This window comes from Schistocerca piceifrons, chromosome 3 (assembly GCF_021461385.2).
Source record: "Schistocerca piceifrons isolate TAMUIC-IGC-003096 chromosome 3, iqSchPice1.1, whole genome shotgun sequence".
Lineage (NCBI taxonomy): Eukaryota > Metazoa > Arthropoda > Insecta > Orthoptera > Acrididae > Schistocerca > Schistocerca piceifrons.
In genome coordinates this window covers 619885941-619911296 of record NC_060140.1, presented here as the reverse complement: position 1 = coordinate 619911296, position 25356 = coordinate 619885941, and the positions used below count along the sequence as shown (strand labels likewise).

General features: G+C 43.7%; 1 protein-coding gene across 2 annotated transcripts in view; it reads right to left on the bottom strand.

Annotated features, from left to right (window-relative positions):
• LOC124789810 (spondin-1-like) overlaps positions 1 to 25356 on the bottom strand; it is a 190945-nt gene that overhangs the window by 82265 nt on the left and 83324 nt on the right. For both annotated transcript variants that reach the window (XM_047257291.1, XM_047257290.1), the window contains exons 4-6: positions 23319 to 23463; positions 16585 to 16791; positions 6776 to 6899 (exon numbers count right to left, since the gene is read on the bottom strand). In XM_047257291.1, the coding sequence (XP_047113247.1) occupies positions 6776 to 6899; positions 16585 to 16791; positions 23319 to 23463 (476 nt within the window). The remainder of the gene's footprint in view (positions 1 to 6775; positions 6900 to 16584; positions 16792 to 23318; positions 23464 to 25356) is intronic.

Below are 25356 nucleotides of genomic sequence, written 5' to 3'. Positions count from 1 at the left end.
TATATTCGATACCTCATCCAGAAACGCACCCTCTCGAAACCTGGCGAGCAAGCTACACCGCGATGCATAGCGCCTCTCTTGCAGAGTCTGCCACTTGAGTTTGTTAAACATCTCCGTAACGCTATCACGGTTACCAAATAACCCTGTGACGAAACGCGCCGCTCTTCTTTGGATCTTCTCTATCTCCTCCGTCAACCCGATCTGGTACGGATCCCACACTGATGAGCAATACTCAAGTATAGGTCGAACGAGTGTTTTGTACCACCTCCTTTGTTGATGGACTACATTTTCTAAGGACTCTCCCAATGAATCTCAACCTGGTACCCGATTTACCAACAATCAATTTTATATGATCGTTCCACTTCAAATCGTTCCGCACGCATACTCCCAGATATTTTACAGAAGTAACTGCTATCAGTGTTTGTTCCGCTATCATATAATCATACAATAAAGGATCCTTCTTTCTATGTATTCGCAATACATTACATTTGTCTATGTTAAGGGTCAGTTGCCACTCCCTGCACCAAGTGCCTATCCGCTGCAGATCTTCCTGCATTTCGCTACAATTTTCTAATGCTGCAACTTCTCTGTATACTACAGCATCATCCGCGAAAAGCCGCATGGGACTTCCGACACTATCTACTAGGTCATTTATATATATTGTGAAAAGCAATGGTCCCATAACACTCCCCTGTGGCACGCCAGAGGTTACTTTAACGTCTGTAGACGTCTCTCCATTGATAACAACATGCTGTGTTCTGTTTGCTAAAAACTCTTCAATCCGGCCACACAGCTGGTCTGATATTCCGTAGGCTCTTACTTTGTTTATCAGGCGACAGTGCGGAACTGTATCGAACGCCTTCCGGAAGTCAAGGAAAATAGCATCTACCTGGGAGCCTGTATCTAATATTTTCTGGGTCATAGTAGATTCTGGGTTTCCAAAAACGACATGATACTCGAGCAAAAAACATGTTCTAAAATTCTACAACAGATCGACGTCAGAGATATAGGTCTATAGTTTTGCGCATCTGCTCGACGACCCTTCTTGAAGACTGGGACTACCTGTGCTCTTTTCCAATCATTTGGAACCTTCCGTTCCTCTAGAGACTTGCGGTACACGGCTGTTAGAAGGGGGGCAAGTTCTTTCGCGTACTCTGAGTAGAATCGAATTGGTATCCCATCAGATCCAGTGGACTTTCCTCTGTTGAGTGATTCCAGTTGCTTTTCTGTTCCTTGGACACTTATTTCGATGTCAGCCATTTTTTCGTTTGTGCGAGGATTTAGAGAAGGAACTGCAGTGCGCTCTTCCTCTGTGAAACAGCTTTGGAAAAAGGTGTTTAGTATTTCAGCTTTACGAGTGTCATCCTCTGTTTCAATGCCATCGTCATCCCGTAGTGTCTGGATATGCTGTTTCGAGGCACTTACTGATTTAACGTAAGACCAGAACTTCCTAGGATTTTCTGTCAAGTCGGTACATAGAATTTTATTTTCGAATTCACTGAACGCTTCACGCATAGCCCTCCTTACGCTAACTTTGACATCGTTTAGCTTCTGTTTGTCTGCGAGGTTTTGGCTGCGTTTAAACTTAGAGTGAAGCTCTCTTTGTTTTCGCAGTAGTTTCCTAACTTTGTTGCTGTACCACGGTGGGTTTTTCCCGTCCCTCACAGTTTTACTCGGCACGTACCTGTCTGAAACGCATTTTACGATTGCCTTGAACTTTTTCCATAAACACTCAACATTTTCAGTGTCGGAACAGAAATTTTCGTTTTGATCTGTTAGGTAGTCTGAAATCTGCCTTCTATTACTCTTTCTAAACAGATAAACCTTCCTCCCTTTTTTTATATTCCTACTAACTTCCATATTCAGGGATGCTGCAACGGCCTTATGATCACTAATTCCCTGTTCTGTACATACAGAGTCGAAAAGTTCGGGTCTGTTTGTTATCAGTAGGTCCAAGATGTTATCTCCACGAGTCGGTTCTCTGTTTAATTGCTCGAGGTAATTTTCGGATAGTGCACTCAGTATAATGTCACTCGATGCTCTGTCCCTACCACCCGTCCTAAACATCTGAGTGTCCCAGTCTATATCTGGTAAATTGAAATCTCCACCTAAGACTATAACATGCTGAGAAAATTTATGTGAAATGTATTCCAAATTTTCTCTCAGTTGTTCTGCCACTAATGCTGCTGAGTCGGGAGGTCGGTAAAAGGAGTCAATTATTAACCTAGCTCGGTTGTTGAGTGTAACCTCCACCCATAATAATCCACGGGAACTATCCACTTCTATTTCACTACAGGACAAACTACTACTAACAGCGACGAACACTCCACCACCGGTTGCATGCAATCTATCCTTTCTAAACACCGTCTGTACCTTTGTAAAAATTTCAGCAGAATTTATCTCTGGCTTCAACCAGATTTCTGTACCTATAACGATTTCGGCTTCGGTGCTTTCTATCAGCGCTTGAAGTTCCGGTACTTTACCAACGCAGCTTCGACAGTTTACAATTACAATACCGATTGCTGCTTGGTCCCCGCATGTCCTGACTTTGCTCCCTGCACCCGTTGAGGCTGTTGCCTTTCTGTACTTGCCCAAGGCCATCTAACCTAAAAAACCGCCCAGCCTACGCCACACAACCCCTGCTACCCGTGTAGCCGCTTGTTGCGTGTAGTGGACTCCTGACCTATCCAGCGGAACCCGAAACCCCACCACCCTATGGCGCAAGTCGAGGAATCTGCAGCCCACACGGTCGCAGAACCGTCTCAGCCTCTGATTCAGACCCTCCACTCGGCTCTGTACCAAAGGACCGCAGTCAGTCCTGTCGACGATGCTGCAGATGGTGAGCTCTGCTTTCATCCCGCTAGCGAGACTGGCAGTCTTCACCAAATCAGATAGCCGCCGGAAGCCAGAGAGGATTTCCTCGGATCCATAGCGACACACATCATTGGTGCCGACATGAGCGACCACCTGCAGATGAGTGCACCCTGTACCCTTCATGGCATCCGGAAGGACCCTTACCACATCTGGAATGACTCCCCCCGGTATGCACACGGAGTGCACATTGGTTTTCTTCCCCTCTCTTGCTGCCATATCCCTAAGGGGCCCCATTACGCGCCTGACGTTGGAGCTCCCAACTACCAGTAAGCCCACCCTCTGCGACCGCCCGGATCTTGCAGACTGAGGGGCAACCTCTGGAACAGGACAAGCAGCCATGTCAGGCCGAAGATCAGTATCAGCCTGAGACAGAGCCTGAAACCGGTTCGTCAGACAAACTGGAGAGGCCTTCCGTTCAGCCCTCCGGAAAGTATCACAAAACATTCAGAATCCAGCTCGCACTGGGTGATTGGGTAGCTGCATTTCTCACGTTGATGGGTCGGAACTCCTAGATACCTCTTTCCCCTGTGGCCCAAAATCGACTCTAAGCTGGATCCCGGCTGTAGCTAGTGGAAAAATTCTTATAAAATTCAATCTTTGTTTTGGAAATGCCCCTTGATGTTATTAAGAAATTTCCACTATCTTGGAGAGCGGCTACTAGCTCTCTTGTATGCCACCTGGAAATCCTCCTGATAGTTACCCGTACGTTACTTATGGATTTGAATCTAGTATCCTCTGGAACTGTTGTTACAAGCCCTTCATACTCTCTTAAACTGTTGTGCTTACTTTTACCCTTTCCACGTGATAGGCTGCGAGGCTTTCAGCCATGAATCATTGCTTAAACTTTCGCATTGCCAGCAATATTCCCTTACGTGCAGCGCACTGTTTGTCATTTCTTCAAGGAGTAGGTAACCTTTTACATTTTCCTGATTCTAGGATGGACGCATCACTGTAGCTGTAATGTTACACGCACAGTTATAGATATTTTTTAAGCTGTTCAAAACCACTGAACTGCCCGAAAGCGGGCATCGCTCATTTAGTACTCATATCGGCGACGTCCTTTCGAGATTTTGCTTGCAAATTGTGAGGTGTATATCTATAGACGAAGCTATATCAATATTAAAATAAGCAACGTGATACATGAACGTGATACCATCAGTTTGTGCGAGGGCCTCAATTACTCGATCTCGGGGACAGGTAGTGGAAGAGCCCCGTCACGCAATATTTGTCTTGAAATCTCCTAAAACGAGGAAAGGATGCTTGAATTCACAATAAGTTTTTTGAGGGTCTTCTTATCAGGTTTGAGTGGTGGGAGGCACTGTGACTTAACGTGAACATGAACGTGACAGGCTTGTAGTAATGAAATTAAGACACAGATGAAGAGTCGTGGGTATCACTGACAAACACTGCTATTCTACTCATCGCCCTGTCACTGGCAACGTCGTCTTTTCTGCGGTGACAATAGCCTGCAAGTACAGGATAGTAAGTAAGTTTCGTTTCTAGTAGACACAGGCAGAGAATTATTTCCTGTACGAGGAAGGAAGGAAAGAAGACGTGGTTGTCGATATCGAGGTCATTAGAGAGTGAGTATAAAGGATGGGGAAGGAAATCGGCTGTGCCCTTTCAAAGGACACATTGCGGCATTTGCCTGGAGCGATTTAGGAGGATCACGGAAAACCTAAATCTGGTGGCCGGACGTGGATGTGAACCGTCGTCCTCCCGAATTCGAGTCCAGAGCGCTAACCACTGCCCCACATCGCTCGATCCTGTACTAGAAGTTTCAGTTTCTCCCCTGTGTTCCTCAACCCATTAACATTCGCCTGGAGTAAGGAAGCCATGCTAATGGGAATGTTTGTATTTGCCTTTCCCTCGGAATTCCGGATAGCAGGCCTATATGGTGGCCCACTTCAGCCTCTAATTCTTCTGAATGTATGTGCTCATCGGATTCATCAAGAACAACTATCTTAGGATGGTGTAAAGTTTATTGGAAAAATTCTCGTTTGTTGCTGCTTTTGAACTCCATGTTTTCTTTCCTGTGGTGATGCTGAAGTTCCATACGTGGATTTTGTTTTTCTGTCTGTTCAGAGGAAGTGGAAGATCGTCAGATTTGTGCTGGCTGTCCCTTGATCATAAGCAGTCTTTTTAAAATTTCCGCACATTGTCCGTGCCTTGCCCAGAATCTTGCGTCTACATTCTTCATACTTAAATCATCGTAACGGACTGTGTACGTCAATTCTAGCTATAAAGTAAATTAAATAATTAATTATAGTTTTCTGTGAAGATATTTCAGTAAAGCAGAATAATGTGCTCAAAGGAAAGTGATTTAATTCAGCCTTGAACGCCACCACATCATTTATATGACATTTAAGTGTTCTACTTGTTTGTTGAACAGATGTATACCCAAGTAGCTGTCTCCTCCGTGTACTGAAATTAACCCATAGAAAATGTTTTCGGTCCTAGTCTTATAGCGATTTTCCGAAATCACTAAAGGAAAATGCTGGGATGGTTCCTTTGAAACGACACAGCCAATTTGCTTCCCCATCCTTAAACCAATTAGAGCTTGTGCTCCGTCTCTAATGACCTCAATGTCGAAGGGACGTTAAACCTTAATTATATGAAGGTGGTATCTGTTCTTTCGGACATGTCCGAAAGAACATATACCATCGGTGACCATGCAGCACTCTACAATGAAGTGGAACACTGAACTGTATGTAGTGGGTCTTACAAAATTCTATGACAACCTATTGGTCTTAATCGACCTGTTCAGTGAGTGGGCTGTAACTACTTTTATTATTCTGCTTGTATGATTTGGAAAAAGGTGAAATTTTGTCATTTTGTGAAGATGCAAGTACAGGTTTTATGTGAGACGCAACATACGATACCAAAGAGAACCATGTGGTACAGCACGTGAGATACCTTCAAACTCTGACTGCCTGCCGCTATGTCATAGACATGGAACAGATTAATTGCTTTCTGTTATTCAAATAAGATAAAAGCCATGTTGCTGGTATGTGTACTATTCCATAATATTTCACCTTTGGCAATGAGTTAACAAGGTTCACACAATGAAAAACTTTAGTCAGTTCACGTAATATTTACAGTGGTAGTGCTTACTGTTTAATCGATTTAGTGTGACATATGTAAAAATAAATATGGCCTGTCCAGTTGCCAGTCCTTTTTTAAATCCAAACTACTGGTGCTGAATAATATTCCTGTCCTAAGTGTATATAAGGTGTGTTGTACATTATCCTCCCGAAATTTATATGTAGTGACAAGAGACTCAAGCATAATTCAATAATAGGTATCTAATAAAAATTTTGACTTAATTTAAATAGCCGTTTAATATTACCTCATTCTGCTTGAAACTCAAGAAGTTTAATAGTGTATCAAGCTGTTTCACTACTAATTCAAAATTACCCCTTTACTGTGACTTTCCTTCCAAATGCTGATCGCTATAAAGTCTGTGAGCATCGCTCTATTTATATTTGAATACCTTATAAATATAAGCGACAACTCTGCTTTGTCCATATTTGAAATCAATGATTAAATGTCATATGTTACATCTACATACTTCACAAGCTGTTGTTTATCTAAACAAACAAAAAATTCATCGATTTTATTTTTTAACCAGCTAACATTCTGATAAAGTAATTTCACTTTACCCCTATGTATTAAAACTGAAAGTAACAAGTTAAGTGGAGTTTGGAAGAGTTACTGTGTGTATTACCTTCTCTTGTTCATTCAGTTTTTACGATACAAATTGGATCAGACGATCTCAACGTTTAAATCTCAGTCCATTCTCAGAAACTTTTAGGTGCACCTTCTACAAAACTTTCACATTTAAATTGTAGCCATTAAGTGTATCATATCAGAAGTGATAAATTCACACAGCCATACTTACTTATTTTTGATACAATGGACACCAGGTGATGTCTCCTGTCGACACGGAAGCCTGAAAATGTTTTCCCTGTCACTTCAGGGAAGCTTAGGCCACGCGCTTTTATAATAGTGCGTATTTCGTGACTCTAAAAGAAAACAACGTATCATTTGTTAATGCAGGTTTCGACTCAAATAGAAAAGGCATTTAAGATTACATTTAGTGAATCATAAAACAGAGGAGATGTCTTTTCTGTGGTCTGTTAATATCTGACATATTATAACTCACATGCAATGTCTTCTGAAACTGGTCTGATTCAGATTAAAAGTAACGACCAAAATGTTGTTGGATTCAAGGTTACTTCACATCCAGAATTCGACTCGAGCATCTGAGAAACTCATGCTCGTTGATTCCTATTCTTGAATTTCATTACAGTGAGATTGGTGGAAGGTACCAAAGGTCATAAAAAGTATACTATTCTGAATATAAATCTCAACGTCAGAATTTAGGCACTGCATCACAGAAAATGCGCGGTTAGTCACTCTGTAATGTCTATGTTATTTGTCGAAATATCTGTAATCAGCTAGTAGTACTAAGAAGTATTGTTTATGTGATGCATTGCATTTATAATATTTTTTAATTCCATTGATGGCGATAAAACAAGACATCAGTTATGTGTTACACGGAATTTACTTGGGGCATCCGCATGTTAAAAGACAACAAGAGAACCTTTTTTGAGGAGGTTAGTCATGATTAAAAACATTGTGGACATTATTATTACTGTTCTTACGGTCTATAATTTCTCCTTTGCTGTCGGAGTACAAGCTACTAAGACGATATCATCCAGCTGCTACCCTAAGATTTCAGGGAATACTGTAACATTTAAAACATTTACCACAAATATCGAATGAGCTTACTAAAACCCGACAGCGCAATAGCTGATCAAATCAAAAGGATCGACTTTCTCATAAAATCAGTAGACGATTTGAAGGAACCAATTGAACACTATTTTATTTCAGCGCTAATTTTGTCATCTTGCTTTTGAAAAGAAACAGGCGTACTAGGCCATTTGTTGACGTATTGTTTGTTTTCTTTGGTCTCGGGATATCGGCCGAGGTTTGTTTAGCGATTTTTCTAACCAATAATGGACGGTGAACCTTTGAAAATGCCAGACACCCGCGCAGCGAAACGTCTGTCTATGATTCCGAGACAAAAATCAGCAGACAATATGTCATAACAGAAAGATTTACTCTTACAAGTCCCTCAGCCCTGTTTTTATTTTTCGCTGTACCACGATGAGCCGTGGCGGCTCATTTCATTATCTACAGGGTGTACGAAAAGACTTTCCCTGATTACATAAATTGATAACTCAGGCTAGAAGTAAGATACAAATACGAAACTTGTGTCGAATTGTTTACAACTATCAAAGTTTTTTTTCTGTTTTAGGTTCGCTGTACGTAAGTAGTGGATGAGGTGCAGTGCCCAAGAAGCCATGTTAACCAATCGGGAGAAGGCACAGTGTGTCCTGTGGTACCATGAGACACGATCACCAGCCACAGTGCAGAGACACTTCCAGACAACATTTGAAAGGAATCCACCTGATGTCAAGAGCATTAAAGCCTGGTATGATAAGTTCAAGAACACAGGATCGGTTGCTGACCTTCCGAGGTCTGGTCGACCAAGAACCTCAGCAGACAGGGTGGAAGCTGTAAGGCAGTCTTTTCTGCGAAGTCCGAAGAAATCGGTGCGCAGGGCCTCACGTGAATTACAGATGCCTAAAGCTCTCTCCATGACATTTTACACAAACGTTTATTGTATCGTGCATACAAAGTGCAAATCGTTCAGGCCTTGTCGCCCAAAGACAGCACAAGTCGATATGACTTTTCGGTCGAAATGCTATCATGTATTGAGGACGGTGATGGTTATCTCAGACGAATTGCCTTTTCCGACGAAGCGACCTTTTCTGTCAGTGGAGTAGTGAATCGTCATAATGTGCGCATTTGGGGTTCGCAACCCCCTGGCGAGGTCATGGAGTGCACCAGAGGCAGTACAAAGATGAATGTTTGGTGCGCGCTTTTGCACGATCGAATTATCGGGCTATTCTTCTTCACTGAGGCTACCATCACATCTGCAGTGTATCTGGACATGTTGCTACTGTATGCAGTTCCTCAGCTGCTTCAGTATCACCCCAATGTCTTGTTTCAGCAAGACGGCGCACCGCCTCATTGGGGTTTGGATGTCCGTGCCTATCTCGATATGACCTTTCCTGGGCTATGGATTGGTTGTGATGGGCCAACGGTATGGCCTTCACGCGCTCCTGACATAACCCCATTAGACTTCTTTATATGGGGTTATGTCAAGGACGAGGTCTACCGAACACTTGTACCAGATCTTGAAACCCTGCGGCAACGGATAACCACAGTCGCTGAATCGATCCCTCCAGTGATATTGGCTAATGTGTGGACGGAAATTGAATATCGCCTAGATGTGCTACGTGCTACCAAGGGTGCTCATGTGGAAGTTAACTGATGTGTGAAAAACTTTGATAGTTTCGTATTTGTATCTTACTTCTAGCCTGAGTTATCAATTTATGTAATCAGGGAAAGATTTTTCGGACACCCCGTATAACTTTTAGGTGGCGTCTCACCTGGGGACGAGGGGTACTCCCTTGTCGGGTTATGGCTGCGTCGCCTAGTCTTCAAAAGCGGCCGCTAGAATCGGGTCCTGAGAGAGAGAGAGAGAGAGAGAGAGGGGGGGGGGGTCTCCAAAGAGCCCGGCGTAGGCAGTTGACAAGAGTTTTCGCACTCTTTGGAGCTGGAGGCAGCAGCAGTATTTGCAGCATTGCAGCAACACACACGCAGTGCTGATCGGCACGTCTTTCCTGGGCCGTTGTCCACTCTTCTTCCCCAGGACTGGGCAGAAGGCAAAGGAGTGGTTCGCTTATCTCGTGCGCAACTAGTTGTTCAGCTCAGTGCACCGATTTCCCGCTCTGCAAGATGTTTGACGACATACTGGCATTTATGTTCATTGAGTCCTCATGCACGCCTTATACTTGGCCCTATGATTTTAGGAACAGTGTATTACCCTATCTGCTCTGTGTGCTTTTGAAGTAACTCGTCTTCATCTGCTGGTCAGCGTTCTCTCTCGAAAGATCTGCCGCGGTTAATGATGTTATGGTTATTAATGTGCCCAGTTGTCGGCCTTAGCTATATAAGAGGCCTGCGTCGTATCTAGATCTTTTTTTTTTTTTTTTTTTTTTTTTTTTTTTTTTTTTTTAAAATTTGTGTTTGTTCTAAAATTCTGATCCAAGAGAACCAGTTGTTCTAAGTTTTAATGTTTGTTTTGATGACGTGTTGGATACTGGTGGGCTCTCTGGTATTACTATTATCCAATGCTTCTGATCATGTTGCGAACTCCTGCTTCTGCTAAGATCTTAGCGAGTTGTTTATTATATTTCTTCCTGGAAGAATTATGCTTTAACAGTGATTGCACTTACAGAGCATTTCCAATAAGTTGATATGCCATAGCAAATAAGCGTAGCTAACAGGACTACAGAAAGGGAGCTGAAATTTCTTCCAGGAAGAAATACTCTCCACACAGCCACGTGGGGCAGCCGTGCGGTCCAGGGAACCTTGTCATGGTTCGCGCGGCTACCCCCCCGTCGGAGGTTCGAGTTCTCCCTCGGGCATGGGTGTGTTGTCCTTAGCCTAGGTTAGTTTAAGTTAGATTAAGTAGTGTGTAAGCCTAGGGGCCGATGACCTTAGCAGTTTGGTCCCATAGGTACTAACCACAAATTTCCAAATTTACTCTCCCAACAGCTTTGTAATAAGTGTCTAACTGGACTTACTTGCTGCCGTGTGTACGGCCCTCGAGCATTTCCTAAAGCGACTTGCTGCTTGTTTGCAGTCGCGTGTCCTGCCTGTTTACGCTCGAGTTGAGAATCATATTTTATCTGACTTGCTTTGTAAACGAAATTTTGCTGTCGGCCAGGAGGCCTCTGATTAACTGGCATTGCACAGGAGATTTTCTCCTTAGTGTTTAATACGTACTGTATTCTTGTTGTAAGTTTTGTTATAATTTTTTATGTAAACCTTTTGGGTAATCCCTAGGTTATCTTAATATTTATCCTTTGGGGGTCTGCCTAATGTATTAGACCTGAATTCACTTGAAGAAATTTATCTAGAACTGTTTTAATTATTTTAATTGGATGGTTTATTTAAAATTTTATACTTTTAAAGTTTTTAGAAAGGCCAATATCGTTAACGTCTTATTTCTTGAATTTGTTTTAGGTTATTATTGTAATTTAATGGCTGTCTCACTCACCATTTTGAATGCCTGTAACGGCAAATAAACTTAAATTTTCCTACCTGTTTTTCAAAGAGGACCTGTTGTTGTCAAAGAAAATATATAAATATAAATGTTGTCCAAGGTTAAATGATGTTAGTTTAAGGGGTTTATCACTTCGCTGATCCTGGTAACTTCCGATGTCACTGGTAGCCACAGAGCGTGGTTGCGTTCTTGTTGGCTAATCCCGGAGGGAGGGGGGCGAGTATTGTCTACCCCTGTTAACATCATTTGTCCTTTTTAAGTGTAACATTTGTGAAGGATTTCGATTTGCTTCCGAGAACCATGGCATTTTGAGGCAGGGAGTCGTGCAGGCATACGCTATCTAAAATGCAAACATCTTAAATACGAACTGCACATTCGTCGTACACCTGTCGAGGGCGGTGTTTCAGATCTGGCAGCAGGGTTGCGTGCGGCACTGGGTGAGCTTTCCCACATTTCATCCGAAACGATCAGTGAGGTAGGTGCCGCTGGTTTCACCATTTGTTTAACTTTGCATTAATTATTTCAAAATATCAAATTCTTAGAGGGTAACCAGCTCACCCGTAAGCAAGTGTGTACAATTAAGGGCCAGTTGTGCCACTTCAGTAATCGTGTTGACGACATGACCCACCTTGAACTCGGTGATTAGCAGAAGGGCGTTGTAAAACAGCTAAGCGCTAGGATTAAGGAATTACAGATTATCGCGTGCGAGTTAGGTTTGGAGAGTGAAGGGCCTAATGGGGAAGAGGGTGTTTTCGTTGATCAGTTCCAGGGTATAAAGGCCGAACCCATGCTCTTGAGGATCTGTCTCAGATTCTTTTGCTAAATTGCCGAATCCTATTTTGTGTTTATTAAATGGTAACACTGGACTGGCGACTGACCAACTGCACCAAATTCCTAAAGTGTTACGGTTAATTGTGACGTTTGAATTACATGCTAACTCCTTGCAGACCTAGCTTTTAGTCATTCTTTCTCTGTTTTATCCTTTGTCTAAGGGTGTGTTAAGTGAGTTGCTGTCACGTGTACTCCGAGAGCGGGGAGATGTGGGGCAGGTTAGATAGAGCCTGTATAATTGAAAGGAAGCTGCCAGCATGTATTAGGAACGAACTTGAGGGCTTGTATTATTGAGCAAGTACAGGCTTCCGATGAAACCTTGTTTCAGTACAATGAAGCGTGTTCGTATTGGTGTCTCGGCTTTGAGTATGAATGTCACCGAACTGGATTGCTTGTATCTCTAACATCTTAAAGGGCTGTGGGGTCTTAGGATCGGTCATGGCTTGTCTTCGTTCGGAAGCCGACCACATTTGCTGAAGTCAATGATTTGGTAACCTCTATGGAAGCCTTTACATTTGCTGACGAGCAGCGTAAACGAAGTGACAGAGTCACATGTCTATTCTTATATTAGTGGCAACTATCGCGGCTCAGCTGTTAAATTATCATCTAGTACATTGTGTTTTCGGTGTGGTTCCCGCAGTCACTTAGTGCGGGAGGGACCCGTTGAGCGTAGGCCAAGGCCCAACAGCTGACAACATGGTAAGCGAGTGATAGCTCGAGTGAAAAGGCCCTCGGGTTTTGTGCACGTATTCTCGCTTGTGATAAACCGTTCCTCCCTTATGAATGTACCCAAATTAATAGAGAACCCGTTTGTGGTCTGCTTGATTCTGTTTCTTTAATTGACTAAGACTGGTACCTAGAATTTCGACGTTTGTGTAAGTTCACCTCTCTTAGACCACTCTCGTCTTTGCCCCCCAAACCCCTTCCCGCCTCAGAGATGTCGTGTTGGCAATGGGCAGGAGTTGCCTTTGGCAGGTGAGGTGAGAGTTAGCCTGTCGATTATTGATTTTCCCTAGCTAGTTAAATTGTTAGTTGTGAAGAAATTACCTGTCACCTTGCTTGGATGTGATTTTATCCAGCGTATTAGATTAGTCCTTGATTTTGCCTGCAATATATTTTCCTTTGGGTTTTGCCCGTCAGAGAAGATAGCCTTCCGTACCTGTTCCGCTAGTAGTGTTACCTTTAATACCTTGTAGACTGAGCGGACGGAGGTGGATCTTGGTCATCTTAGTGAAACTGAGGCTATGCAGTTAAGGGATCTTTTGAGCGAGTTTCCCGATGTGCTAACTGATCGGTTGGTGGTGACCGACAAAATTCAATATAAATTTCGTTTAGTGGATGATGTTCCGTTTCTCTAGGCTCCTCATCGTGTCTCACCACCTAAAATGAAGATTTTAAGGCGAAAGATTGAGACCACTATTCGCGATGCAGTAATTAAACCTTCAACTTCTCCATGTGCCTTGGCTACATTTTTGGTGTCTAAGGGACGGGGGGCAGATTTAAGACCGGTTGTTGATTCCAAGATCATCAATGAAAAAGTCACATTAGAATCAGTTCTCCTTTCGGACCTCCATAACTGTTTTACTTGGTTTTCTGGAGCCTCCTATTTTTCTGTGCTTAATTTAAATCGGGCTTATTACGAAATGTGCATGAGTGAGGATTCCAAGTCCGGTACAGCCTTCTGTAAGAACTGGAATTGGTAAGAATGCAACCGTGTACCCTTCGGCCTAGCCACTGGAGCTGCCGAGCTTTCACGGGTTTTAGATCATATTTTGGGGGATTTAAAGTTCAACTGTGTTTATAATTAGCTTGTCGACGTTACTGCATGTAGATGAGCCTTCGCTGAACATGTTTCGTATCTTCAATAGGTGTTATTTAGTCTTCGGTTTGCTTGTATGATGGTCAAATCTTCTAAGGTCACTCTCGCCAAGCAGCAGATTTCGTTTTGGGTCATCTGGTTTATAAATATGGAATAAGAATCTACCAAGAACGTACTTCCGATATGAAGAAATTTCCTCGCCCTAAGAATGGAAAGGGAGTCACCCATGTTATCGGACGGCCAACTAGTTTCGGAAGATTATCCCTAATTTCACTCAGTTAGCCGCCTCTCTTAACGATATTCGTAAGAAAGGATGGGAATTTGAGGCGATTAAGATGGCTCTTAGTAACCAGCCCATATTAGTGATTCTTAATTTGGAACCGAGTTTCATTCTCCAGACCGATGCCTTTACTGGCGGGGTGGCCGCCGTCCTTTTACAGGACGACGCAGGTGAGAGGCGAACTATTGCCTTTGCTCACGAAGACGGGTGGCACTAGAATTTTCGTTGTACGCGTGTGAGGCTCTGGCTGTTCCGCTTGCTCTAGAAAAGTTTAAATTTTATCTTGAACACAGGGAATTGGATCGACCAAGAAAGACAGGCAGGGTTGCGAGGACGGCGATCCGTGTATCTGTCTTTCGTTTCGAGGTTCGCCATATCGGGGTTCAGACGACCAGGTGGCCGATGCGCTCAGCCTCATATTTGAGACGGGCGCCCACTATGCAATAGTTCGGAATATTTAAGTAAGCGTGACATTTTCAGCAGAGAAAGTGCTCTTTCTACAATTGGCGTATATGTATTAGGACGATCAAGAACGAATTAGATTATTTTCTTTTTGTGCTGATACTAAGAGAATATTTAAGGAGATCACACAGCGAAGGTCATTCTCCATCCACGACAGAATCAGTGAACCTAATCTATCTACGTACAGCATGGATTTTCCGTGTGCAAGTGTCACAAATGGTTCTACATTACTGGCCATTAAAATTGCTACACCACGAAGATGACGTACTACAGATGCGATATTTAACCGACAGGAAGAAGATGCTGTGATATGCAAATGATTAGCTTTTCAGAGCATTCACACAAGGTTGGCGCCGGTGGCGACACCTACAACGTGCTGACATGAGGAAAGTTTCCAACCGATTTCTCATACACAAACAGCAGCTGACCGGCGTTGCCTGGTGAAACGTTGTTATGATGCCTCGTGTAAGGAGGAGAAATGCTTACCATTACATTTCCGACTTTGATAAAGGTCGGATTGTAGCCTATCGCGATTGCGGTTCATCGTATCACGATATTGGTGCTCGCGTTAGTTGAGATTCAATGAGTGTTAGCAGAATATGGAATCGGTGGGTTCAGGAGGGCAATACGGAACGCCGTGCTGGATCCTAACGGCCTCGTATCACAAGCAGTCGAGATGACAGGCATCTTATCCGCATGGCTGTAACGGATCGTGCAGCCACGTCTCGATCACTGAGAGAACGGATGGGGACGTTTGCAAGACAACAACCATCTGCACGAACAGTTCGACGGCGTTTGCAGCAGCATGGGCTATCAGCTCGGAGACCATGGCTGCGGTTACCCTTGACGTTGCATCACCGACAGGAGCGCCTGCGATGGTGTACTCAACGACGAATCTGGGTGCACAAATGGCAAAACGTCATTTTTCGGATGAATCCAGGTTCTGATTACAGCATCATGATGGTCACTTCCGTGTTTGGCGACATCGCGGTGAACGCACATTGGAAGCGTGTATTCGTCATCGCCATACTGGCGTGTCACCCGGCGTGATAGTATCGGGTGCCATTGGTTACCCCCTCTCTGTCACCTCTTGTTCGCATTGACGGCACTTTGAACAGTAGACGTTACATTTCAGATGTGTTACGACCCGTGGCTCTACCCTTCATTCGATCCTTGCGAAACCCTACATTTCAGCAGGATAATGCACGACCGCATGTTGCAAGTCCTGTACGGGCCTTTGTGGATACAGAAAATGTTCGACTTCTGCCCTGGCCAGCACATTCTCCAGATCTCTCACCAATTGAAAACGTTTGGTCAATGGTGGCCGAGCAACTGGCTCGTCACAATACGCCAGTCACTACTCTTGATGAACTGTGGTATTGTGTTGAAGCTGCATGGGCAGCTGTACCTGTACACACCATCCAAGCTCTGTTTGACTCATGCCCAGGCGTATCAAGGCCGTTATTAAGGCCAGAGGTGGTTGTTCTGGGTACTGATTTCACAGTATGGTTCAAATGGCTCTGAGCACTATGCGACTTCACTTTTGAGGTCGTCAGTCGCCTAGGACTTAGAACTAATTAAACCTAACTAACCTAAGGCCATCACACACATCCATGCCCGAGGCAGAATTAGAACCTGCGACCGTAGCGGTCGCTCGGCTCCACGTCGTAGCGCCTAGAACCGCACGGCAACTCCGGCCGGCGATTTCACAGGATCTATGCACCCAAATTGCGTGAAAATGTAATCACATGTCAGTTCTAGTATACTATATTTGTTCAATGAATACCCGTTTATCATCTGCATTTCTTCTTGGCGTAGAAATTTTAATACCCAATAGTGTAAATGCTTGCATACTATGTAACTGAAGCGGAACTCGGAAACCAGCCCGGTGTACACTTCGTGTCAAACGGGAAACAGCGACTAAAATCCATATCCAGGCTGGCCAGCACACCGACCCTCAACGTTAATCCGCCGGGCGGATTGGATCCGGGGCTGGCTTACTTCCCCGTACTGCAGGAGGTCATGTTAATACGCGTGACTATCTGGTCAGCTTTTTCGTTCAGTGACGTACAGCTACAGAATAGAGGAAAGTGAGGTGCGGCGCTCTCTTACGTGGGTCTTGAGTTCGTGCTCCAGCTCCCGGGTGAAGCCTCGCTCCGCCAGCTGCCTCAGGCCCCTTGTCGCTCTGGCTCCGTACGACCAGAAGTAGTAGTCCGGCGTATGGGAGGCTCCGACCACGTCGCTGAACTTTGCTAGGAAGCTGTCGTCCGGGAAGCCTTTAGGGTGCGTGTGCCGAGACCAGAGTCCTTCAAAAGCGAGCTGAAGAGAGAGAAAATCGTTAGTGCAGCGTAGATCACTTACGAATTTATCCATACACTACGAGAAGATCTCTACACATTAAAAGGTATAGTTTTATTCTATGGTCTTAATAATAATACGGAATCACAAAGAAAATGATACCGAGCTTTTAGTTACTAAAATATTGAGAAACGTCCTGTTTTTAAGTCAGAGGGGGTCAGAAATTCATGGTCCACATCTACGGCTACATCAATACTCAGCAAGTCGTAACAGGGTTTTTTGCGGAGGGTACTTCCTGTACCACTAATTGATCCCCCATTTCCCTCATTCACTCGTGGATGCCACTTGTCGGCAACCCTTTGTGTTAGCTCTAATTTCTCGAATTTTCTCTTCGTAGTCATTTCGGGAGATGTGTTTGGGAGGAAATAACATACTGTACGACTCTTCCCGAAAGTACTCCCTCGAAATTTCTATAGGATACATCTTCGTGCTGTGCAATGCTTCTTTTGAATCGTCTGCCACTATCGGCTGTTGAGAATCTCTGTAACGCTCTCCCACCAACTAAATTATCCCGCGACGAAACGCGCCGCTTTTCGTTGGATCTCCCTCCTTCCTCTTCTATCAGTCCCACCCGATAAGTCCCAGACTGATGAACAATACTCAAAAATCAGTCGAAAAGTGACTTTGTAAGCCACTTCTTTCACGGATTAGTTACATTTGCTTAAGAATCCTCCTATGAATCTGTCTGGCGACTGCTTTTCTACTATTCGTTTTATGTGGTCATTCCACTTAAGGTCGTTCTGGATAGTTTACAGTACACACTGTTTCCAGCAGTTTGTCATCAGTAGTGTACCTGTACAGCAGTTGCTTTCTTTTCCTATGTATGCGCAATATGCTACATTTGTTTACTTTCAGGAACAACTTCCAGAGCCTGCACCATTCAGCAATCTTCTGCTGGTCATTTTTCAAACAAATTCTGTCTCCTGCTATTGCAACTTTTTTTATAGACAATCGCATCATCTGTGAAGATTCTTAAAGAACTTCCGATGCTTTCTGCTAGATCATTCATATGCATTGTAAACAGTAACGGTCCTAACACACTTCCCTGGGGTACTCTGGAAATTACCGTTACATCTGTTCCGTTAAGAGAGGCACGTTAATTTCTGTGTGTAAAGAAGTTATGAATTCAGTTGCAAATATGGACTGATACTCGCTAAGTTCGTACTTTCTTTTCTTTTTTTACTAAATGGCAGTGCGGAACGGTGTCAGGTGCCTTCCTTCTGTGCCAGACCTGAGCGCCGGTGTCTACAGCGCTATGCCTCTCATGCAGGAACACGGCGAGTTGAGACTCGCAAAATCTCAGTTTCCGGAATCCATGTTAATTTTTATAGAGGAAATTTTCATTCTCCAAAACGTCATAATTATTGAGCATAAAACGTGTTCCACAATCCTACAATAGGTTGACGTCAACACTACAGGTCTAAAATGTGCGTTTTTCCTACCACTCATCTTGAAAACGGGAATGATCTGCGCTTTTTCCAGTCCCTATGTATCCTTTGCTGCTCCAGCGAACTACAATAAACTGCTGCTAGAAGGGGTATAATCTTCGTAGAATCTTACAGGTAACTTATCTGTAAGATTCTACGAAGATTATACCGATTCTAGCACTATCTTATCTGGTCCTCCTGCCTTTCCACTGCTAAGCGGTTGTAGTTGCTTTTATATTCCGCAATCGGTTATCTCAATATACACAATTTCGCCGCTTGCACTACGATTGAAAGGAGGGACCGTATTACAGGTTCCGGTGGTTAAACAGTTTCAGCAGAACCAAGTCAGTATTTCGGCCTTCTCTCTGTTATCTTTAGTTCCTGTCCCTATGTGGTCAGTGAGTGAGCAGATGATATCGACCCGCCTAATGATTTTGCATGAGGCCAAAACCTCTTAGGCTTTTTAGTCAGACCGACTGACAAAATTTTACTTTCAAAGTCACTGAAAATTTCTCTCATTGGTATCCTTACGCTCATTTTCGCTTCGTTCAGCTTTAGTTTGACTGCTCTTGGTCTTGAGGTTAGCGTTGCTGGCCCTCGTTCACAGGAACCCAGGTTCGATTCCCGGTCAGATCCGAGCTTTTCTCTGTGTAGGACTGGCTGTGTGTTGTCCTCATCATCATTTCGTCATCATCAAGACTTGTACCAGGCGGTCGAACATCCCGGACGAGGTCTCTCAGCCAACAATATCATCGCACATTTCATTTCATTTCAAGCCAGATGGGTATTTCGACCTAAAGTGAAAACGTCTCTAAGCAGCAAGGCAAAGTTTCATATTACCAGGTACACTACTATGTTCTGATGAAACCTGCAACCCATATGGTTCATGAAAACTAAAGTAACTAACCGCGTCGTAGAGATCGTGCTTTGCTGAAGATGCATATGGTCAACCCACTGCTCCCCTAGCCATCGTGTATTGTCTACTTTGGAGCAACTACTTCTAATTCAGGTAGCTCCTCTACCCCTAACACTGCTAGGTTATTTGTAATAATTTCGGCCGAACTGATCGACAGTTTTAGCCAGCTTTCCACACTTACAAAAATTTGAGTTTAATGCTTTCTATTAGCTCTTGGAGCTCCGGTTCTTTCCCATTACAGCTACGACAGGTTACACCTACAATACCGATTGTTGCCGGGTCTATCTTAGTCCTGTGTTTGCAATGCATCCTTTTAGACTGACGTCCTTTATGCAGTTTCCCACGAACCTCTAACTTAAAAAAACCACCCAGTCCCCTCCACACAGCTCCTGTTACCCATGTAGATACTATTGTGTGTAGTGATTCCCTGATCTATTATGCAGAACCCGAAAACCCACCACCCTGTGGCACAAGTCGAGGTATCTGCAGGCTACACGGTCGCAATCTCAGATTCTCCACTCAGATCTGTGCCAAAGATCTGCAGTCGGTAATCTTGACGACGGTACAGATGGTGAACTCCGTTATCATTTCGTAAGCAAGAGTGGCACTCTCTAACACTCCAGCTAGCCACCTGAAACCGTGAGAGAATCTCTTCCAATGCAAAGCGACACACATTGTTAGTACCAACATGAGCCACCACCCGGAGATGGCTGCACCATGTGCTCTTCATGGGATTAAGAAATACATGTTTCATACCTAGAATGACTTTAGGTAGCTATATCCCTCGAGGGGTCTACTAAGTACCTAACATTGGGGCACTCTCTGTGACTGCCTAGATCTTGCAGGCCGAGAAGCTTGCCCTGAAACAGGGCAAAACACTGCTTCTGGCTCAGTACGTTTATCACCCATAAGGCAGCGGCTGAAACCTGTTAGTCACAAGAACTGGGGAGGCCCTTCAATAACTCCCGCGGAAAATCTGTCGCTGCCTACCACACCTTAGAACTACCTTTCACTTCACCACATGTGAGGTGTCCACATCAGTACAGGCAGTACCTGGGCTGGGGAACACGTGTGATGTGCTGGACGTCCCATGGATCCCCAAGTCCGGTCCTCCATGGTGATGCCCACTGGCAATAGTCTCAAGCTGCATGACCGAAATCAGCACCACTTGGAGTTGCGAGGGAATTGTCACTGAACCAGAAATCACAGTCCCTATCCATATTAAAGACGGCTAAACAGTTACTAAACCGATAAATACAGAAACAATCAAGAAATTATGGGTTTAAATTAAAATCACAAAGGAAATTCAAAATAATTCGGTTCTTACGAGAAGCTGTCAACTGACAAATGAAACGGTTTGCTGCGATGCGCTGCTGCTTAAGGATGTTACAACTGATAGTGGCGCTTCAAACAAAAACGCTTGTCGTAATGCAAACAGCGGTACTATGCACTACACAGTTCACAAAACACGAAACTGTGCCTTATAAATACACAAAAACGCAGGAAAATTCAGAGTTTAAAGAACACATGAGAAATTCAAATAAGTTGTACACGGAGCCTCGAGGATATTGGGAGACCACCCTGAGTGATTAGTCTCACAACGGCGTGGCGTGCCACTAGTGTCGATCTAATATAACCTCAATTCTCGCGAGACAAAAATGGAGATCAATCCAAAAACTGAGAGACCTGGTGATACCTCAAATAAACAAACATCGGCCCCGTGGAAGTCATTTCTGATACTGGACTGAGTGATAGGCTATCCTAAGAAACAGAAAACTTTACTGAGAAGCTGGACCAGGTCAAGAGGAGGAGCAAACTTCTCAAAAAAGGAAGGTAAAGATTGACTTCTTAAACGTAAGTGAAGTGGAGGGAACTAAAAGGTCGTGAAGTTATGACCTTGAAAGAAAGACTCTCAGAGTGAAATGGTGAATAGATTCCCCCCCACCTCCAAGACGGGAAACAAGAGACCGAGGCAGAAATCCAGCACTCCCACTTATCAGGATAATCACATCCAGAAAAAGACACATACATATTACACAGTTTGGTTTTAGGATGATGGTTACCAGCAGTGATATCCACTGGTCAGCAATACATTACAGCAGCAAGAGCTAGTTCAGATGGATCTCTTTGAGAAGACTGGAGGGCAGCCAAATATAGGTGCCAATTTAAGGAGTGTCTATCTAGACAATGATGCTCTAATCACCGTTATTAATGAGAAAGTAGTGATCGACACCACCAAAGGGTGCCAGAGAGGAAGTATTTTGTCCCCACTACTGTGGAATCTAGTTGTGCATGAACACATCGAAGAGTTAATTTGTAGAGTTACTTTTTCCAAGGATACGCAGATGATTTAGTCATTGTAACACCCGAAAAATCTGCAAGTACCGTTAGAACAATGTCACAATGTGCTCTGAACGTTATGAACAGTTGGTGCAGAAAACGGGATCTATGGGTCACTCCCTGGAAAACTGTTGTAATGCCGTTCACTAGGAAGCATATTGACAAATGCACTGGAATATCAAGCTCTTTGACGAAATACCACCAGTATAAGTTGTAGTGATGGGTCTAGGAGTTATCCTAGATGTGAAACTATCATGTATTCCTCATACAAATAATATGTTCCGAGGCAAAGGGTGTTTTCATGTGCCCCAGAAAGGGAAGGCCCTCTGGTAAAATTTGGGTTCCAGAATCCAGGAGAATGTACTGCACGTAAACCTCTGTAACAAGACCTACGATAATTTTGGCGGTGCAGCAAGATGGAATAAAGGAAAACGGACGGTGTCTACTAAGGTGACTGGGAAAGCGCAGAGATTGGTCTGCCTGGCCATAACAGGAGGACTTAGCAGCACACCCATTGCAAGGATGGAGATCATGCTGGACATGCTGTCATTAAACCTGTACACCTGTGGGCTAAAATTGAGGCAGCGACAGGTGCATATAGGCTAAAACTATCTTTAGCGTATCCTGAATTCTACACTATTTGAATGAGTCTGGTAAATATAGACATGGTCGAGAAAATGCGAGTTGACCAAACAATAAATTCGAGATGTTTCAATAAACCGTTCAAGGTAACAATTGGACGTTGAGAGCAGTGGAAGAATGCACCGCAATACCACTCAAGAGACGTAGTCTGGTTTAGTGACAGGTGCGTGGAGAAGAATTTACATAGGTGCTACAAGGTTCGCAGCATTTACATTCTTTCCGAAAACCAAGCTGGTCCATAATCTCTGTCAGCCCTCGTAACGAGATTTAAGATCATTGCAGGAAGCCATGAAGCCCTTGTGAGGCCAGGAGAAAGCAACAGGGAAAAACTGGTGTGCGCCTCTGGTCACTCGGGAATTGGTGGCTATGAACCAGCTGGCAAGCTGATCGAGGAAGGAGCGATGACTCCACTTGTTGGGTCGAACCTGTCTTAAACTTTACTAAGGCGATGGTAAAATCAGAACTACGTAGCTATATCAGAAAGCAGCATGCAAAATATTAAATTAAAGTCCAAAAACAAAAACATGGCAAGCTAATAATGCAGAAGCTATGTTTTAAGAGAAGTTTTGCAGTCCCGTGTTATAAAAGGAGACACATGAAAGCCATAGTAGTACTAAAGACTGCTCACGGGAACTCCAGAAAACATCCGCAAACGATGTGTACCGAGAAAGTAGCCTCAAAATGTAGACTCTGTGGTGAAGGGGATCAAACCGCACTTCATGAAGACACAGAATATTTGGGTCATTGAATCCTGAAAACTGAGTCTAATAACGGTATAGTATAGACTCTGCTATTACTCTTTAAGGATACTGATTGGCTTTACTAGAATGTCAGAGAGAGAAACCGCACAGTACTAAATTTTGCCTGCAACAGCAGGCTAAGACCAACGTTGTTTTGTCTCTAACTATAAATCATATCAGTCCAACAGATATGTTCCAGCAGACAAATACATAGGTTTGAAGAGTCGTTAGGTGTAAGCGAAGCAATAAACGTGCATATCCTTAGAATTAATTTAATATTTACGATTATGTGATAAAATATGCTGCATTTAACTAAAAAGAATAAATTTTGTCGTGCAAGACAGCGATCTCATTTGGCAAATAAACAACAAAATAAATATGAGCAAGAAAGACATAAAAGCAATCACTGAAAGTTTTATTTACCTCGTACTTCGCTTCGTCGCAAGGACAGCACTCTGTTTGAACTGGCAGCTGATCCTCAAAGGTGTCCGGAACCTCTTCGCAAAGAACGTGGCTCAGGGGTCCGTCATCCATATACCAAACCTTCGGACGTTCTATTACTGTGGCCCTGAAATAGTTTCACACATGTTGTCGTAACGCAATGCATCTGTTTGTAGCTGATCTCCTGTTCAAGTGAAGTATATATTGATAGGAAATTGTTTAAGTACCAAGGTAAATTTCAGCTTCATATGAAAGGGTCGCTCTAATCTATCTTGCCAGTTTTATTTAAATACATCAACAAAAGTTTCGTATCACTCGTTGGTTCGAAATTCATGGCACAGAAAACAAAATTTGGCTGTGACATATGTATGTATTTGCAACGTTCCAGATCATCAATATATATATATATATATATATATATATATATATATATATATATATATATATATATATATATATATATATGTGTGTGTGTGTGTGTGTGTGTGTGTAACGACAAAGTCCTCTGTTTCCCAAGGGTGGTTTTTCACAGCACTCCTGGGCAACGTCAAAACGTGGTGGAAAGTCCCCTTGTCAGGATGTAGGTTTGAATCCACAGTGGCATATCATCGATAAGATCATCAAGTCAGCACTCGTCCAAATTGTGCCCCTCTTAGTTCATGTTCGCTTCATGAACAGGCTACTCCATTCTGGGGGTCCTACCACGCTGAAGGAAAGTGTTCATAACGACGGCACGATGTGCATCGCAGTTAACATCCAAAAAGACGAAATAGTCACCAAAATGTTGGCGATATGGTCCCTCTTTTGATTGCCGAATCTTCTTCCTGTATCGCACAGCAGTGAGATTGACCTGAAGAACTAAGGGAGGTGTATGGTGACCCCATGTAATGTCATCACAGAACATCATTCCATCACCACCAGGCTGTTGTAAATGCTAGGACAGTGTTGGGGGCGTTCAGTATTACGGAACTGTCTCCAGTCACGTTGTCTGCACCTATCTGGATAGAAATATATCACTTTCATCCGAAAACAACGGCCGACGCCAATCCTGGGGCGTCAATTCACCATAAATTCTTGCCCATTTCTAACGGAGTGCGTGGTGTTGTGGCGTACGATGTGAGTACTCGCCGTGGCCGTCGGGAATGGAGATTCAGATCATGCAATCTCTTCCCAACAGTTCGATGCAATAGGCTATATGACGCCCTGTAGCCTCTTCGAACGCTGAATTCAGTTCTGAAGGACACAGTCCGAGGTTCCTTCGGCTCAAGTATTAGCTATCGATCATGCTGCGCATTTATCGAGCATGGAAGGTCTGTGAGGTGTAAGTCCTCAACTGGAAACGACTCTATGAACACAACACACCACGTCACCTTGCCTCTAGCGCACACGGCGAGAAGCAAATGACACGTACCCGATCATTGGTCCCGACAGCCATTCGTGGGAAGACAGACGTTCACTCTATTGTACTACAGAGACGTTTCTGTGCGTCCCTACTGCTGCTTCAGTTTCATCTGAGATGCTGAAGTCCGTTCGAGTACGGCGTTCTGTCCGTAGGTGGCGCTCATAGTTATTGTGTGTATCTTTACAAACAAGGTTAGGAGTGACCTTCCGATTGACACGGGAACAGTCACAATAGCAACCCATCTGCACGACATATCGGGGTGATGCAAAACTCTGATGATGTGTGTATTTAACACTAAATAAGCGATGAAAGTTATTTTCATAATCCAAAAGCGTTGAGCTCCTATAGTTACACATGCTAGTCAAAACGAGGAAGCAACGTATAAAAAATTACGCAGATCAATAAGGTTTATCTCTACAAAATAGGAAAGTAGTATGATTACTGAAGAAGAAATTGCTGAAGAAATGTCAGGCATCGCGCCATCTGACGACGAGAGCTTCAAGGTACTGCTGAGGTCATCGCTCTCGGATGGTGAGTAGTAGAAGATCAAGCGGAGGCTGCCCAGGAATGAGAGGCATATTCTATGAATCGAAACTCTTTTCTTTCTTTCTATTTCGT